Source organism: Empidonax traillii, unplaced genomic scaffold (genome assembly GCF_003031625.1).
Source record: "Empidonax traillii isolate 1590-97213 ecotype Southwest subspecies unplaced genomic scaffold, ASM303162v1 scaffold695:size336133, whole genome shotgun sequence".
NCBI classification, from domain to species: Eukaryota; Metazoa; Chordata; class Aves; order Passeriformes; family Tyrannidae; genus Empidonax; species Empidonax traillii.
This window is the reverse complement of record NW_020955888.1, coordinates 239,794-257,196: the sequence shown is the minus strand read 5'-3', so window position 1 is coordinate 257,196 and position 17,403 is coordinate 239,794. Positions and strand designations below refer to the sequence as shown.

The following is a 17,403-nucleotide window of genomic DNA, read 5'->3' as shown; positions in this document are numbered from 1 at the left end:
TCCTGTGATGTTCTTTGCTCTTTTCCGCCTGCTCATTCTGCAGAGACAGCTGGGCCAAGTGGGATATTTTAGCTCTACTGATGTATTTATTTCATTGTTCAGTAAGTGCTTGATTGTGATTTTTCAATTTTTGCCTCCTGTACTTGAGATTTCCAAGTGGTCTCTAGTCCAAGTGGAAGGATTTAGTTTCCAGGATCGGATGAGGTTATGTACAATCTAACTGAGCTATTCCTGCCCTAAGCATGATATTGTTTACTGTGGACCACTGGGCTCTGTGCCCTATTACCCCACAAAAGCCAAAGCAAGTACCTGGGTTTTTTTCAGTGTTGGTCTGAAGTTTGGCAATATTTCACATTTTTGTGTGGTTTAGAGCTTGTTTATCATATTGGCAGGAAATACAGACAGGACATTATCTGCAAAACCTTAAAAATGCTGCTGCTCTTCAAAGCAGATGTTGATCTTTGTGTTTATTTACAAAGCTTGCCTTTGCAAAACTTGAATGTGCCCTGCCCTGACCAACAGAAAGCTTGAGTGGAAGTTACTTAGTGAAGGCTGAAACTGGGCAAAAGATGGTTATCAGTACTATTGCTGCTTATTAGCATTGGGTTTGGGGTTCTATCTCATTGTGAAGGCTGTTGTTTTGCTACTAGAAATTTAGGGAACTCTGTTCCAGGAGAATATCTGGGGTTTTGAGGTTACTGGTTTAAAACATAGGTAAACATGTAAACAGAAATATCCAAAAGTTTCTCCTATTTCTCACAGTCTGTTATCTTGAGACATTCAGACTTAAAACAAACATTTCTGGACTGATTTTACATCCTGCTACTGAACCTTATCTGGAGCCATGCTGGTAATTTCAGGCTTCAGGAATGCATTGGTAGAACCATTTTTGAGAATCAGTGGCAGATGCCACATTTAGGAGAAAAGTGACACCTAGCAAAGGGCTGTGCGGGCTGTGTCCCACAAGGGCAGGTGTGAGCACTGAAAAGCCCTATGTGAAAGGTCTGTCTTTCTCACAGCATGGGAAAAAAGAGACTGTAAGAGAAATTTACTAATAAGCCTGTTTGCTTATTACATAATCTGTAGTTGGGTGCATAACACAAATAGCCAATAACAAGTTCAGGACACTTTGAAGTAAAAGAAGGAACAAAGCAACATAGAAGTCATGTGAATCTGACAAGAGCAGCAGAATGTTAAGGACCCCTTTGGAGGACGTCTGCGGAAAGTTAGGATGTTTCAACCCGTTTGTCTTTACCTCCTTTGTGCATTATTGTGTCAGCTTTGTCCTGATAGCTGGTTAATGTATTTGGGACCATACTGCTTTTTTTTTTTGTAAGTGACAAATTGCTTTAAAATTAAAATTGTTTTTCTGAGTAGAATAATTTAACTTTGATCACTAGCTTGTATTTTTTTCAGTATGTTAAGTTTCAGCAGAAACATGATGGATTTTGTTTGTAAATTTTGTCATCTGATTTTAGAAGCGTAATTAAGAGATGAAGTAATGTATCCTAAAGTTCTTTGTCATCGGTGTAGTTGAAATATAATTTATATTTATTTTTTTTGCAGCACTGTGCTGTGGCTGCTGTGCATCCCAAGCGGAAGCAAGTTACAGAACTATTGCTCAGGAAAGGAGCAAATGTTAATGAGAAAAACAAAGAGTAGGTTTCTGAAATTTCTGAATTTTCCAAAGGACTCTGTCATACTAGAAGTGTAAAACTATTATCTTTTTTTTATTATTATTTCTCTAGCTTCATGACACCTTTACATGTTGCTGCTGAAAAAGCTCATAATGATGTCATGGAAGTTCTGCATAAACATGGAGCAAAGGTAAATATACTTACATGTATTTTATTTAAGGCAAAAGTATAACTTATTTAAACTGTGATTTAAGCATCTTTCAGAAGTATTTCAGAATGATATTTTTCCAAGTTTGAGCAGCAAACTTGACATTTATGGTAATGAAATACTTAGCTACTTAATCTTCTCAGAAATTCTTCTAGGTGGATACTTTCTTTGCATTGGTTAATATATAAATGATCTCCTTTTTTTTGCTTTTAAAGGGGCTCAGATTACTCTTTTAAAGTCTTCATTGTCATTCAGGAAGCTAAAAATGAAGAAATATACCTGTAATAACAAGCTAATGTCACTCTTGCTGTGATAGGAAGTAAGAGCAATGCAGTTGTATACATAGTTAATACTATGTCTTTTTATTTTGAATCACTGGGTTTTAATTTATAAGCCTGTATGAGTTCTCACTGTCAAGAGTTCAGTATCTGATTCACTTCCACAGTACTTTAATGGCATCATAAAATGGCTTAACAACAATACTATGGCAAAGTTCCACATTTGAGAATTCTGATGCAGCGGTAACTTAAAAGATTTTTCCCAAGGGAGAAGGCAAGGCCAGAGATGTTGCTTATAGTCATTAAAACCATTCATTATTATTTTCCCAAATTCACCCCTAGTAGCATACCTATGCCCTGGAAGTGTAAAAAAAATTAATTTTACCATATTTTGAATTGATACCTCATGGCTTTATGGATCTGATTTTGCACAGGAATTGGGTACTGATAGTATTTGGTTAGGCACTGAACTGGACATGCTGCAGTTTCAAGTGTACTGATACCAAAATTGTCATGGTTTTGCCCTGCTTCGAAATACAAGTAGTTTGTGTGCACTGAGGCTTTCTGGAAAGCCTGCTGCTATGCTTCAGGTATTTAAATTAGTCCTCCCTTGAAAATCTAGCTCAGTGTAGTCAGGTTAGGAGTAAGCTCAGAGATGTCATCCTTGCTGGAAGACCCAATTTTATTGATTTTGTCAGTAGCATGTTCTTTTGATAGCTTTTATGTCCTGAAGCAGGATTTCCTAAATCATGATCTGTGAGTCACTTGTGGACTGAGTGATGGTGGTGAGTGGCCCACAGTTATCTATAGAAAAATGCTGGGTGCTGTGGTCTGTTGCTTATTCCATCGACAGTATGCAAATAGAGGCAGTCATTAAACCTCATTCTTCATTCATATCCTGTATCCTGTGTTATTCTGAGGATAGCCACTCACATTTATGATCTAGCAAAGCACTTAAGTGCATGGCAGGAGACCAATTGAAGTTAATATTAAGTATATATTTCCATACTGCTAGGGATCAAGTCCCTCTTTATCAGTGTCCGAAGTTTCTTAGCTGTAAAACAGTACATAATGCAATCATAATTTTTAATGAGAGGTAGATCATTAAGGTTTTATGAGGCACTTTGAAGTTGCTGGGATATGCTCAAGAGTATTTATTAGTTAACTAGGCATATTTAATCACTCTAGAATGTTTGTCCTGCTTGGATATATCATTTGGCCTCTTGCTTTGTCTGTGGGCATTCAGTTCATCAGATACTTTTAACATGGATATTTCTTTATTTCTGATTGTTGGGACTTGGTAGCTTTAATCCCTGAAGCATGATACAGGTTTGTTGGTTTTTTTGTTGTGGTTTTGTTGTTGTTGTTGTTGTTTGTTTGTTTGTTTGTTTTAATTTTCTGTGTTTCTGGAAGTTTCTTATTAATGTTTACTCTTTTTGTGTCTTAAATTTTAGTTGCTTCATAAAATGTAACCAGGTGTACTAAACTGTTTGATCATGTTTAGTTGTATTTTTTACAATATAAAAGCTGGTGGATCTAGTCCCACTACAATAGCAGCTTCGAGCAACACTCTTCTGCGTTTTAAATACATCTTTTCCATTTTGATGCTTCCTTTGATGAGGTATTTTGCAGTTAACAAACTGATTCTTTTAAACCTCAAACACTTAGTCATCCTTCATAAGGGAACATTGCCATTTCCTATTTACACTTATAACCCCTTCTCTTTACTAGCACCAGAAGAAATCTTGGAGCTCAGGCAACAAGAAGGAAATTCATTCCCCACTGCCTTCCATGGTGGCACTTCCATATCTCTGATGTAAATGCCAGACTGATGCATACTGGGATCATGTTTGCCTTTTTAATAGACATGAGATAGTAGTACTCAGTTCCTTCCTGTAATCTTGTAGTGCACAGAGAATCTCAATTATTTTTTTTGCTAATTTTTTCTATTTGTGCCCTTCAGCACAGTTCTCCTGTGCCAAGATCATTAATGCAAATAGTAAAACAAAATTGTCTGACAACCAACCACCAAGCAGCCTTCCTACTTTCAATGCATTCAGTTCTTCAACCAATCCCTATTTTTTCCAGATAAAATATTTCACATGTGATCCTGTATAAAATGCTTTCCGAAGTGTATATGGATGACAGCTACCCTGTCTTTTTTTACTTTGCAGCCATTTCTTCTCTCAAAGGAGAGGTACTATACAAGTCAGCTTTAATCTGCCTTTTGGAAACCACTACTGATTATAGAGAGAATAATAGCTTGAAAAACATGTGTAATTGGCGCTTCAAAGAAAGTGGAACTTTCTTCTTCTGAAATTCCATGCCAAAAGGCAGACAGCTGATCCGCAAAATAACCAGTAATAGATTTAGGAGACAAAGTCATTTAAAGTTCTGAAGATTGAAAATAATTTGTGACTGTATTAGCAATGGAGAGGAAATCCTGCTGTTTTCTTGAGGATCAACTGAGTCAGACAGCAAAATTGGGCTAAAGTGAAGTATGTATGTTTGCTTAGCCTTTTCTTGTTCTGCGGAAAGGAGTGTAGCGTGGCAAAGACTACTTTAGAGAATTTTTTTGGGATGAACAAGAGATGGTTCCTGGTCTTGGAGCTGGATTTAATTTTATCACTGTGTACATTTGCTCTTTGAAGTATGTTAGATGATAATAAACACTGAAGAACTGCTCGAATAACATGTGCTTAGTCTAGACTTATTTTACAGAAGGATTTCTAAGATCATTAGTATTGGCAAGAATTAACCTAAAGCCACAACTTGCTTATTTTGGTGTGTCATGCTGGCCCTTACTGATACCATAAACTAGATTCATAATTTGAACTGTAAAGAAGTCCTTGGTGCACATCCCTTGCACACCAGCGTGTTATTGCTAAGTAATATGTGTGCCATGGAAGATACTTTCATTAGCTTGTTATTTGAGTTTGCAGAAGTTGACTGTCAATTGTACATCTAAAGCATGGGTGAGAAAGCTTGGTATTTCTTAGAATTTTCTTCATGAATGTTGATCATAGATATCTGTGGTTTTAACTGTCATATCCAGTTTTGACTTGCTTGCCTCAATTGCAGTATGAGACAGCATTTCATACCACAGCTTATTTGATGTTGAATACTCTCAAAGTACATATCAGAAATAAAAGCAGAGGATATTTTAAGAATCCTCAAACATAAACAATTTTTATTAGAAAAATGAGCAGGTCTTCAAATGCCACAGTTTTATCTTTGAAGATGATCAAAATCCTTTGTTTAAAAAGAAAATAATTTGAAGGTGGTGAGCTGATGAAAAACTGCATTTCATCCTGTTTTGTTGTACTGCTAGATAACTGGATATTTCTTACAACAAACTCCTTGTCCAAATTTACAGATACATGGGAAATTTAATATGTTAATATGTTCAGAAAGACATTCAGCTTTCTAGTAGTGCAGAAGAACAGATTTAGAGTATTTTCTGAACCGGAACGATTGCTGGAAAGAAAAACCTTCTCGTGTGCAAGTTCACTGGTATCTTGGGCAAGGGTGGAGATGTCATGAACGCTCTTTAACTATGATACACCTCTAAAGGATACATTCTTCCGCAAGAGAAAATGAGCCTTTCTAAGGTCATGTCAGAGAGACAGTGTCCCTATTCATGATGGTCGCAGAAATGACTTCATTCTGCTCTGCTGGGAGGATCTTGCTTTATGGATCTTTGCATAATACAGATGTTTCTGTGCACTGGAGTAGCATGTTGTCAACCTTTCGTGATCATGGATTTGAAAATGCTCACCATCTGTCTAGACCAACATAACAGACTGAAACGGTTTTGAATAACCGTGTTGTATAATACATTTGCTTCCAACATTTCAGGTAGAGGTACAATTTTCTCAGTAAACAATAAGCATTGTGAAATTGAATTTCCTTTCATGAAGTAGGTTCTGGACTATGACAGTTAACAATGTGAAGAACTGTGTGATCTATTGTGATTGAGCAGTTCACGTTTTCTCACTGCTGAGACATGCAAACATCCTGACATTAATCTTAAGCTTTTATGCAGAAGAGGCAGTTGTGGAACATCTGACTGGATCATGCAAGAGCTTTCAGAGTGAAACTGACCCTTTTTTTACTGCCTTTTTTCCTGCTGACAGAGCTTAAAATTGTCACCAGTGACTCTTCACTCCTGTTATGTTTATTGTTAGCAATGCACAAAGACACAAGGCATGCTGCAACTTGTCTTCAGAATTAATTCATTAGGAGAGCAGTTAGAACACTTGCACTGCAGGGAATGATACTGTGATACTGGAACAGTTGTCAGAGCACAAGTTTCACATGTGATTTTTAGAGTGTATATCTTCCAGAAAGATTTCACAGAGAAAGTTGCAGTGCTTGGAAGCTGTTGCTTTTTGTGCTGCTGTAGTATCAAGGAGTAGGAGGATATTTGGAACATTTGATATTGACAGAAAGCTGATATGATTATGAGGTCTTGCAAAAAATGTTTCCTGAACAGGTCCCAGCTGTTGAGCTGCCACAAGTGCCTGGCAGCCAAGGAAATATTGCTGTAACTGTGTACATTGCTCCAAGAGAGCACCAGTGAGGGAAAGGGAAATCTCTGCAGTGTCTGATGATACATGGCCATTTCCATTTCTCTACTGTGTCGGTTCAGAACGGGGAAAAGGAAAGGAAGGGGATGAAAGGGAAGAACAGAAGGAAGTCTACACTGGGAAATACTGTATAGGACAGTATCCTTCTGTGAAAAGCCTTACTTAAAAACTCTCCATTTGATAACTGCATTTTGCTTTTATGTTGTGTTTTGAGCAGTGGAATGACTGCTTTCATGCTAAAAGGTGAAAAAATCAGATTGAAAGCTGGTGTCCTGTGAAATAAAAGCTGTCAAACCTGTCATTTTTAACTCCTTGCAGAAAACTTGCCTGTAAAATAATTCAGAGCTGTGAGCCTTCTAATTTCAGGCTGCTTATGAAGGGGACCAAATGAATATTTATCATGTTTGATAAGTGCAGCTGGAACAATCTGCCTTCCTGATGCACAAATAAGGCAGTACACCTTGGATATTTTATATTTTGTCAAACAGGGTTTAAACTTGGGTTCTGAATTTGAGAGGGCATATGTTTTTAGACCTGGTATCAAACATTGGTTAAGCCAAGCATATGCTCTACCAGGTTTGGTTTTTATGAGACTTTAATCTCAGGTTTGTATTTCAATTTGTAGTGCTCAAGTTGATTTTCATTTGGAAATAAATCCTGTTGCTTCCAACCTTATTGGAATACATTCTTTGGTTGGTTTTAGACAAGTGTTGCGTTATTGGTGAGAGAAGACCTGCTCCGAAGTGAACACATTCCCAGTGAAATTGCCCTACAAAGCATAATTCTGCTCCTGAAGTAAAGAGCAGCTGCATTTAGTGCATGCATCCCTCCGTCAGCTGCAGCCCTTTTTGTCTCAGAAGTAAGCAGGTATTTCTTCAAATGGCTGACGTTCTTCTGCCACTAGAATTGATTGTTGGCAAAGATAATGATTTAGAGGTGAAAGGAGACCTGGATAAGACATGTGAGATAAAGGCTCTGATGACTCTCACAGTGTTCTTTTCAAATGAATATTAACATTTTTTCCAGGGACTCAGTCAGTATCAAATTCTGCAGTGTGAAATACCTTGCTGCTGTTGCTTCTACAGTTTGTTCAGTACAGGCATGTTTAACACAGGGGATTCAGTGTTAAAGAAGACATTACTTATGATTTTCTTTCTTGGCTGAACATTGTTATCAGCTACTTCCAGAGTTCACAAATATCATTTCATTCTGCCTTTACCATCACTAAACATGTATAGCCCCAGACTTCTGCTTTTCTCTGTGCCCTTCACAGTGCAGAAAGGTATCCAGTGTCCTGAAGCAGGTGAGGATCCTCATCTGAACAAAATGATGGATTTGGGACATTCACCATCTATTTAATATTCACGATAGTAGTGAGTTTTTTATTTGAAACAAAACTTTTAGGGCAATCCTATTAGAGTGCCATGAGCCGAGCACAATTAGAAGAAAGCAGAACTGTTGTCCTGTCCATCTTCCTGCAAGAGAGGTTTGTGATCTGAGAAATTTTTGTTTTACCAGTCTGTAAAATAGTTTCAGACAATATCGAATCATACTTTTCTTTATTCAATTGGTTGTTCTTTATTCTTTCCTGTGTCTTGATATTGTAGTATTGCAGGTATTTTAATTAATTTTTTACTCAATTTGGTAGTAGAGCTTTACACAGTTACTCCTCTAATTAAATTTCATTTAGGATATGTGTCTTACCTAAAACATTTTTTCACTTGTTTTTGTGGAAATGTAGTAGGGTTTGTGTGCTGCATTTTAGGTGATAAATAACAAGCAAAGCCTTTGTTTGCTGCTACCACAAAGGTTTTGAGAAGGTAGAAGGGTGGGGTTTTTACAGGAACAAAGTCTATTATGCATGCAGTTCACAGCCTGCAATCTGTAGGCTTGGAAACAGATAACAGGTTCTGAGTTGCTTGCAGAGAATATAGAGTAGTTCTGTGTTTCATAAAGTGGTAAAAAAGCTGCTGGGCATTTGCATTTAAATTTGTAATGAATTGCTGCTAGGTATAGAGTATCTTCTTGAAAGGTTATTTTCATAGGGGTGTTTTTCCGCTTTTTAAAGCTCTATTATTCTCTTCCTTTCTTTGATAGTGTACCAGTGGAGATGCTTCTAGTTATTTAGGTACTCTTTTAGATCTTGACAGACAGATATGTTTCCATTATCTCATACTCTTTGAAAGCAATACTCCATTTTGCTTGTTTATGCAATCCTGTATTGAGTAGAATTATATCCAGTTATACTTGACATTTCTGTAAAGGCACAAAAACCAAGGAGGAAGTGGACTGTTGTATCCAAGTTTATTTCCCCCACCCTTCATAGAATTCCTATTTGGACATCTTTGTTTTGCATTAATATTTGGTAGTGTGTAATGTTGAGTTACTTCTCCTTCTGAGAATGAGAGATGGTAATTTCCTTAAAGCTGGAAGGTCTTTGAATTGTTGGTAAACTATTTACATCCTTCTCCTCTTCTGTGATAGTTTTACTTTTCTTGCATAAGATCAGCTTCATCGAATTTGTCAAAAGCTCGATTGCTATTTTAAGTATGGCTTTGGGGATCCTGTGTTGTCTGCTAGCTCTGCAAACAAATAACCTCCGTTGTTAAAAGACAGGAAAATATCTTTGGTGAATTATTTTTCCTTTGGAGTGTTTACCTATTTTGTCATTTGGTTTTGTTTAATTGCAGTGCAGAGGAACTGATAGGTAAATATGTCTGCCAGAAAATTATTCTTATTAAGGACAGGGGCAGGTGCAGGCTCTTAATTATAAGAGTGTTTTATTTTATATTGCCGCTGATTTTTCAGATGAATGCACTGGACACACTTGGTCAAACAGCGTTGCACAGGGCTGCGTTAGCAGGTCACTTGCAAACCTGCCGGCTGTTGCTGAGTTACGGCTCTGATCCCTCCATCATCTCTTTACAAGGCTTCACAGCAGCACAGATGGGAAATGAAGCAGTGCAACAGATTCTAAGTGGTGGGTAAAAATAAAGGATTGTGTATTTGAACTTCGGTTTCTCCCTCTACAGCTTTGGATCTTATTTCTTTTTCAATGTAAGAGACTTGCAGTAGTTTTCTCATCTATCCCTGTGTGATACTTGTCAGAAAATAAAGAAATACATAAATAAAAAGCTGTGCTCAGTTCAATGACTTTGTGCAAATTGGGAAGAAAATAAACCTTTTGTAGATTTAGAGCATACCGCTATACAGGGAGGTTGTAGGAAGGCACAGGTAGGGAGTTTGGTGGCTTTTTTGGTAGCAAGTTCCAAGGCAACTGGAATATTGCTGAGCATGTGGGAAACCTTTTTCCCTTCATCAGCCTCCCTATTAAGTACTCCATACTTCAGCAGTCACAAGCAGAGTATTACTGGCAGAAAAATACTGATATTTGCTAAGCTGTTAGGACTTTTACTTCAAATCTCTCACTTGTCCAACAGAGAAAGATTTTATTGTTAAAAGCGCTTTGGATACTGTGTAGATAACAGTTTGTTTATATCCTGCATTGAAAAAGTGAATAGATGTTTAAAGAGGGTGCCACTGGTTTTCCTGTAAGTTCTTAAGGGTTTGCATCCTCTTCTCCATGTTACATTTGAATTTTTGCAAGTACAGAGAAGAATAATTGCATCAGTAGCAATTACAGAGGAAGTAACTCACCTTACAGTGAGATGTACAGGTACTCAAGGAAAGGCACATATCTAGATAGGTGAGAAGACCTGTGGTTGCTAGAAACTCCATTTCCTCCAATGTTTTCAACTTTATTGTCTTAGGATAAAAAAAAAAAAAAAAAAGACATTTTATACCAGTACAAGGAAGGACTGTTTTGAAGTGTACCCACTCCTGAGATGTAGCTGGTTACACAGGTAGCATTACCTGATTAAAATGTGCACATGAATGTATGTATGTGGATTGAGAGAGAAGAATGTCAGTTCTAAAATCGAAAACTTACTGGTTTACACTGAAACTAAGACTCCTTATTCAGCTGTTTTGTTGAACATCACAACCCCAACTGCGTTTTTACAGACTACAACAAACCAACTCCACCCCCCAAGTTTGAAAAATAAGTTGAGCACAAGTTAATATAACTAAATTATCCTAAGTAATCCTAAACCATCTTTTTCCCTGGGTAGAAAGTACACCTGTGCGCACATCAGATGTGGATTATCGGTTGTTAGAAGCATCCAAAGCTGGAGACTTGGAAACTGTGAAGGTAGGTTTGAGCATTTCATGTTAATTTTCCACTTTGCATCGCTGTGCAAGGCTTGTGGAAGCCTCTGCTATGACAGTCATGGATGTAGTGCCAAGTGAATGGTACATCATAAAAAATGTTGAGGTGTGCTTCTCTTGAGTTTTTGGTTGTTCATTTTACCAGTCCTTCACACAACCATGTCTTTGGTGGACTCAGATGTAGCCATAATTCTTTGAAGTGAACCCTGTGATGTGCAGAATCAGTTTAGCAGAAGCAAGCCTCAAGTGCATGATTCAATCAGAAGGCAAGCAAACACTATTAACAAGTAGCAGACTTCTTATTTTAAGCCATCCTTAATCTGAAGGTGAAGGGTCAGGCCACAGACTCCCAACGTCATAGGAAGGTTTGATCTTGTCTTCCATACTTGGTGTGTGGGCAAAACGGCCTGCAGACAGACTGTTCTGCATACATTCCTGCCTTGAGCTTCAACATGATATATATTAATATTCAAACAGCAGCAGTTTTGTGCGCCAGCAGCTCCTCTGATTGCTAAGTTCAATATTTCTAGATTTCTGAAGGCAACATAGGCTGGAAATGGTAACATATCTGGAAAAAATTAAATGGCCTTGAAACTGGTACTTGACGATATAGAGGTTCACCCTTTCTAATACTTTAAGAACTTCCTCATACTGCTTCCATCATTTAAGTCTTGTTTTATTATAGAGGTACTTTCAGCCATAAATTTAGAACAGTTATTTTTTTAACATTATATAAGTGGAAACAAATTTCCTGATATTTAAATTCTGAAAATTTGTATATAATAATAAATGGTTTGGGGTCTTTGGAGGTGGTAGTTTAGGCTTCTTCTTTTGGGCTTGTTTTGTTGCTGTTTTGTTGTCGTCGTTTGGTTTTGTGGAGTTTTTCTATTTGTTTGGTTTAGTTCTGTACTAGATTTGGGCTGTTTTTGTCTTTGCAGCAACTTTGCAGCCCTCAGAATGTGAATTGTAGAGATCTGGAAGGCCGTCATTCAACGCCACTGCACTTTGCTGCAGGATATAACCGTGTATCAGTGGTGGAGTATCTGTTGCACCATGGAGCAGATGTGCATGCCAAAGATAAAGGGTACATTGAATTCCATGAGATGCTGTTTTCTGTTACTGTGAGACTTATATCCTGCGTATTCATTTTGCTCAGGTCTGAGTAACCATCACGTTTTTCTCTTGAAAATTTTTCCCTTTCCTTTCTTCATGTTCTGCTTTGTTCCTGTGCTGCAGGGAGATCTATAGACCATTGAGGCATACTTTGCTTTCTGGCAAAGCCACTGTCACATACACTATAGTACATGATACTTCTCCCTTTTGCCCATCTTGGAGACTTTGTTGTGCTTAAAAGCAGCCTTTGACTTGTTTTAGGTGATCTAAAATTTGTTTTGAATAGAATGGGGTAAAATACCAGGGTTATCTGTGGTCATTTTCCTAATTCTATTAGTTAGCTTTTATTATTAAGTTAGTTATTTATTGAGTTAATATTCGGTTAAATTATATGAACCATTTTACAGGTTTTTGCATTAATTGCAAAGCAGTCATGTAGAATAGCATGATTATGTTTGATCTTTCACTCCAATATATTAGTTCAGGGTGGGGGATAATTAATTTCCCATACTGAATTTTCAGACTCTTCCTGAAAGAAATGTTTGGGTATCTTTCTGTATCTACCAGGTGTGCAGTGCTTACCTAATAACTGTACTTCAAACACTATATAGTGTTATATCTTTTCTGAAATTTACACTCAGTACCAAACTCAGAATCACAGTGGGTCTTGCAGTTTAGTTTTTGGCTGTTGTTAACAGCATTGAAGTTACATGCTTGTGGAAGCAATAACACCTGGGCTTGCTAAGTATTTAAAAGTCTCATGGATGAGAACCGAGGGAAGATAATTAAGTTTTAATTGATATTTTAATAACAGAGAAATAAACCCATGAAAACTGGAAAGACCAAAAGATACTAATAAAGTCTGGTGAAAGTGGGAGTTTTATCTACTGGAACTTTATAGGATTGCATATTGGATTTTTTTCTCTTTAGCTATTAATACTTTCTCTTTGATTAGTGGCTTAGTACCCCTGCACAACGCCTGTTCTTATGGACACTACGAAGTGGCTGAACTCCTAGTGAGGCACGGTGCTTCTGTCAACGTGGCAGACCTGTGGAAATTCACTCCTCTACATGAAGCAGCAGCAAAAGGAAAATATGAAATCTGCAAACTGCTTTTAAAAGTATGTGCTGGAGTTCTCAGATGTGTATTTGTTCTGGGTTTAGCTAGGGTAAAGTTAATTTCTTCTCAGTAGCTGTTACAGTGCTGTGTTTTGGGGTGGGGGGGAGAGAAGGAGGGGTTGAGAAGGTGGTGCTTAATTTCCATCTGAGCTTAAAGTACAACAGTCCTTAAATTCATGTATGTTTATTTTTCTGAAGATTATTAATGCAAAGTTAATAGCAGTCAGTGAGTTCTTGTGGTATCTTTAAATTAATTTTCATCTGGTTTCTTACAAAGAATCATCAGTACAGGTACCCTTTGGAGCACATGTATTAATACTATTAGCCAAGCAGGACAAGACTCTCAAACTGGAAAAAACAGCTGAATTTGTGTAGAAATACAAAACTCCCACCTTGCCCTATCCATCCCTTTCTGGAACAGTTACTGCATTTAAGTAAATTTTGTTAATACTTCTGCAGGTGTGTTACAGAGCAATAACTGAAGGTGGGTCCTAAATGGTGCTTGGTATGAGAGAAGTTTAAAACTGTTATGTTAATGTATAATTTATCAAGCTTCTGGAGAAAATGCAAAATAATATACTGTGGCATAAATATTCATAATACTTAGTGGAAGAACCTTTAAAAAGCATGAGGTAATGCAAAGATGTTTCCAGTGAGAAACATGAGTCTGAGAAACTTCTTAAGATAAGGTCATATCCTGCCGTGGGAGGGTGAGAGGGTGCTAGAGTAGAATTTCTTGTCAGTCCTATTTCCTGGTTTCAGCCTTGCCTACTTATGTCCCTCTGAAGCACATCATTTAAAATGAGAGTAAGTCAGAATATGCATAGTCTTAAAATAATGAGGATCTTCCCCAGCAACCTTTCATTTGCTGCAGCAAAGCACTGCTATTTCCCTCCTATCTCGTTTATTATTCCAAAAAATTAGTTAGTTTGAAACACGTCTACAGCAGGAACCAGAAGATATAAGCACAGTGTTGGTTATAGACACTGGAGGTCTCTGGCCTTTTCTGATCATTCCACTGGCAACTTAGCAATATTTTGTGTTCAAAGGATCCTGAATGGATGTGCAATGGGAAATAGAAAAGTGCTGATTTTTTTTTTTTTTTAATCACTCTTGCACAAGAGCTAAAATATGCCCCTAAGGTGATAGATTTGTAAAGGCTCTGGGTGTCCGTGGAGATGTGCTCACACTGCAGTTTGCACCAGGTTTCTCCTCTGTGTCTCTTATGCCAGCTGGCAGTGTTGTCATTTCTGCTGAGTTGTGGATGTTGAGCTTGAATCCTCCTGACTTGTGCTCCTTCTCTCCTGGTCTGCTTGAAGAAGGAAACAAAAATATACTGGCATTTTGGAGACACTGTCTTTTTTCATCACCTTTCTTTAAAATTACCGCCTTCATTTGCTTCTGTGCCTTGGAAGGGGTCTCAGAAGACACTGCCTCTTCATTCAGATACTTTTTCTGGAACATATTTGAATATTTCCAATTTTGATGAGTTTTAAATTAAGGGATTTAAGGTCATGTATTGGAGAAGTCATTGCAGTTTAAAGGGCTTTGTGCAAAGAGTGCTCTCTTCCTAAAAGAACCACAGATGTGGAACTGGTTCTGTGTAATCAATACTCTGTCCCTTTCTCTTCCTTGCTGTTTATCCTTTACACCCTGAGCATAGTTGTGCTGCTTCCAAATACAAGGCAGTTAATTCCTTCAGTTCTCCACATTCCCAGCTCATTCCCCATGGCTCACACTGACACAGATTAGCCAGCATGTCCAGTGGGAAATGGTAGGGCAGACTTGCTGGCAGGGGTTGGACCACTTGTTTGATTATTCCAAAGAGGCCAGTCAGAGAATACAGTGCCAGCAGCTGCCTCTGCCTTATCTATCTTTGTTTTTTTCCACTGCTGCTGAGAGTGAATAGGGAAGGAGCTGTCCTCCCACAAAAGTGAATGTGGACATGACTCACACCATATGTTCTATATAGTTGTATGTTCCCCTTCTCATCTCCCAGTGCTCCAGTACTGTGTTCTTATCACTGCCTGATCTGCTTGTTTTACCAGCACAGATATACTCCAGCAGTCATCCACCTCCACTTGTCCACCAGAATTTTTCTTTACTGCTTTTGAGGACCTGTAAACTGCTTAAGATGGTGCTGTTATCTATTGGAATGTGTAGAAAAGAGTATTTTTCTAATTCCCTTCTGAAACAAGTGCCTTTTAGCAGTTAGTAAAACTTGGAGCCTGGCTTTGCTAGCTCAGAAATTTGTGCCGAGGAAATACCTCTGCCAGCCGTTTGATTCCTGCCAGTTTTCAGGAGAAGGGGAGGACTGGCAACAAAGTACTTGCAGTTGGCTTTTCTTCGGTCCCTGCTGTGACAGTGGGAGATAGCTTTATGCAGGACATGGTTCTGAACGTACTTCAGTTGCAAGCAGAGCAGTGGTAGCTCTTGCAGAGGATTGCCATTCTTGCCTGTGGAGCTGAGATTCATACAGCTGTTTCAGACTAGTGCTGTTAGGCCTCAGCCTCCCGAATTTAGTCTCATGTGCAGTTACTTCATGGTGGTGGGTCAGCAAATCTCCTGCCTTCTATCTTGTTCCATGAAATAGCTACACACTTATGTTCACTGCTCTGCTCATGATTGTGACAGTAGCATTTGGCTTTGCTCTTTGCAGCATGGAGCTGATCCAACGAAAAAGAATCGAGATGGGAACACTCCTCTAGATTTGGTGAAAGAAGGGGACACAGATATCCAGGACTTACTGCGAGGAGACGCTGCCTTGCTAGATGCTGCCAAGAAGGGGTGCCTGGCACGAGTGCAGAAGTTATGTACTCAAGAAAATATCAATTGCAGAGACACCCAGGGAAGAAATTCAACACCGCTACACCTTGCAGGTGGGTGACTCACCAGGTTTTGTGGTATATTTGTGGTTTGTATGTTTGTGGTAGGGCTACAGATATCTTTCAACCTGGACTGGTATAGGAGGAGTTCCTCAGAGAACTGTCCTGTACAAAGAGTGGCATCTGTATTTCAGGAGGTAATACAGTTACTAGGGAAGAGGAACTTTTGCAGTTGAAAAATTGCCTTAGCTTTTCTGTCTAATATTTTTCTTTAGTTTAGCTGTCCTAATACCAGATTTCTTTTCCTATGCTTTTCTGCAGCTGGTTACAACAATTTGGAAGTAGCTGAATACCTTCTTGAGCATGGTGCTGATGTTAATGCCCAGGACAAAGGAGGATTAATCCCCCTACACAATGCAGCATCCTATGGGGTAGGTGCAGGCATTCTTGCTGTAAGTAGACCATCAAGGAACTCCTTGAAGTCATCTCCAAAGCCAGATATATTGCAGCTGTCTTCCTGTGAAAATAGTTCCGGTTTTGAGGGTGTGAAGTATTTGTTGGGCTAAGTTGCTGTTGTGAGTCCTGTTTGCAGCCGTACAGATCTAAATAAGACACAGATTCAGGTGTGCTGTAGCAGTTAAAGGCTGCAGTTTGGAAAGATCACTACAACATAGCTTTTATGCAGGTAAACAGATGCATAGGATTGAACATGGTTAAGTTTGGGGTGACATTGGAAACAAAAAGCTCAAGTTATCTCTGAAAGACTTAGATGGAAGAAAGAGAAAAATACCAGGGGATCATGTGCAGGTGATGATAGGGAAGTGAAGTCTGTTGCGGCTGGTGTCTGGTGGGAAGCCACTGCTACAGGGTTGAAGGGCTACTGAGTTCATAATATGGTTGCCCTTCAGGGCAAGCCATCTGCTGCAGTGGGGGTGCAGTGGCAGATTGAAGCCATTTTGGATGAGGCAGGCCCTTCTTCCTCCATATAGAAGGGAGCATCTGTGTACTGGTTGCACAGATGCCTGGTGGATTCCTTATAAGCAGTTGTTAGCTGTGGATGAGGTGAGGAAGAAATCTAGTGCAAGTAATTGTACAGAGGCAGTGCTTGAGAAGCTCCTAGCAGTGTGCTTGCAGTCACACAGAAGACATGAAGCTCAAAAAGTTGTAGTGTTTTTTGATGGTCTCATGATATGCTTTGTCTGTTACTCCCTGGCCTGGCACAAGACCAGCAAAATCTGGGAGAGATGACCATAATAGAGCCACGAGTTGAAATAAAAAGTACAGTGTTCACCTTGTTTTTAAGAAGAGCATGAATGAAACTCATTCTACATCATTTGCATTGGTTCTTTAGGTCAGTCTGGGTTCCTACTGTCCTAAAGAGCAAAAAGCTCCAAATCCTTATGAAAT

The 17,403-nt window shown here is 38.6% G+C and overlaps 1 protein-coding gene across 1 annotated transcript in view; it reads left to right on the top strand.

The window, feature by feature from the left end:
• The window catches only part of LOC114065772 (poly [ADP-ribose] polymerase tankyrase-1), a 102,992-nt gene that overhangs the window by 67,740 nt on the left and 17,849 nt on the right, over nt 1–17,403 (top strand). Inside the window, exons 8-15 of the mRNA XM_027899918.1 lie at nt 1,567–1,658; nt 1,749–1,827; nt 9,521–9,692; nt 10,843–10,922; nt 11,878–12,023; nt 13,008–13,173; nt 15,831–16,050; nt 16,318–16,427. Of these exons, the coding sequence (XP_027755719.1) occupies nt 1,567–1,658; nt 1,749–1,827; nt 9,521–9,692; nt 10,843–10,922; nt 11,878–12,023; nt 13,008–13,173; nt 15,831–16,050; nt 16,318–16,427 (1,065 nt within the window). The remainder of the gene's footprint in view (nt 1–1,566; nt 1,659–1,748; nt 1,828–9,520; nt 9,693–10,842; nt 10,923–11,877; nt 12,024–13,007; nt 13,174–15,830; nt 16,051–16,317; nt 16,428–17,403) is intronic.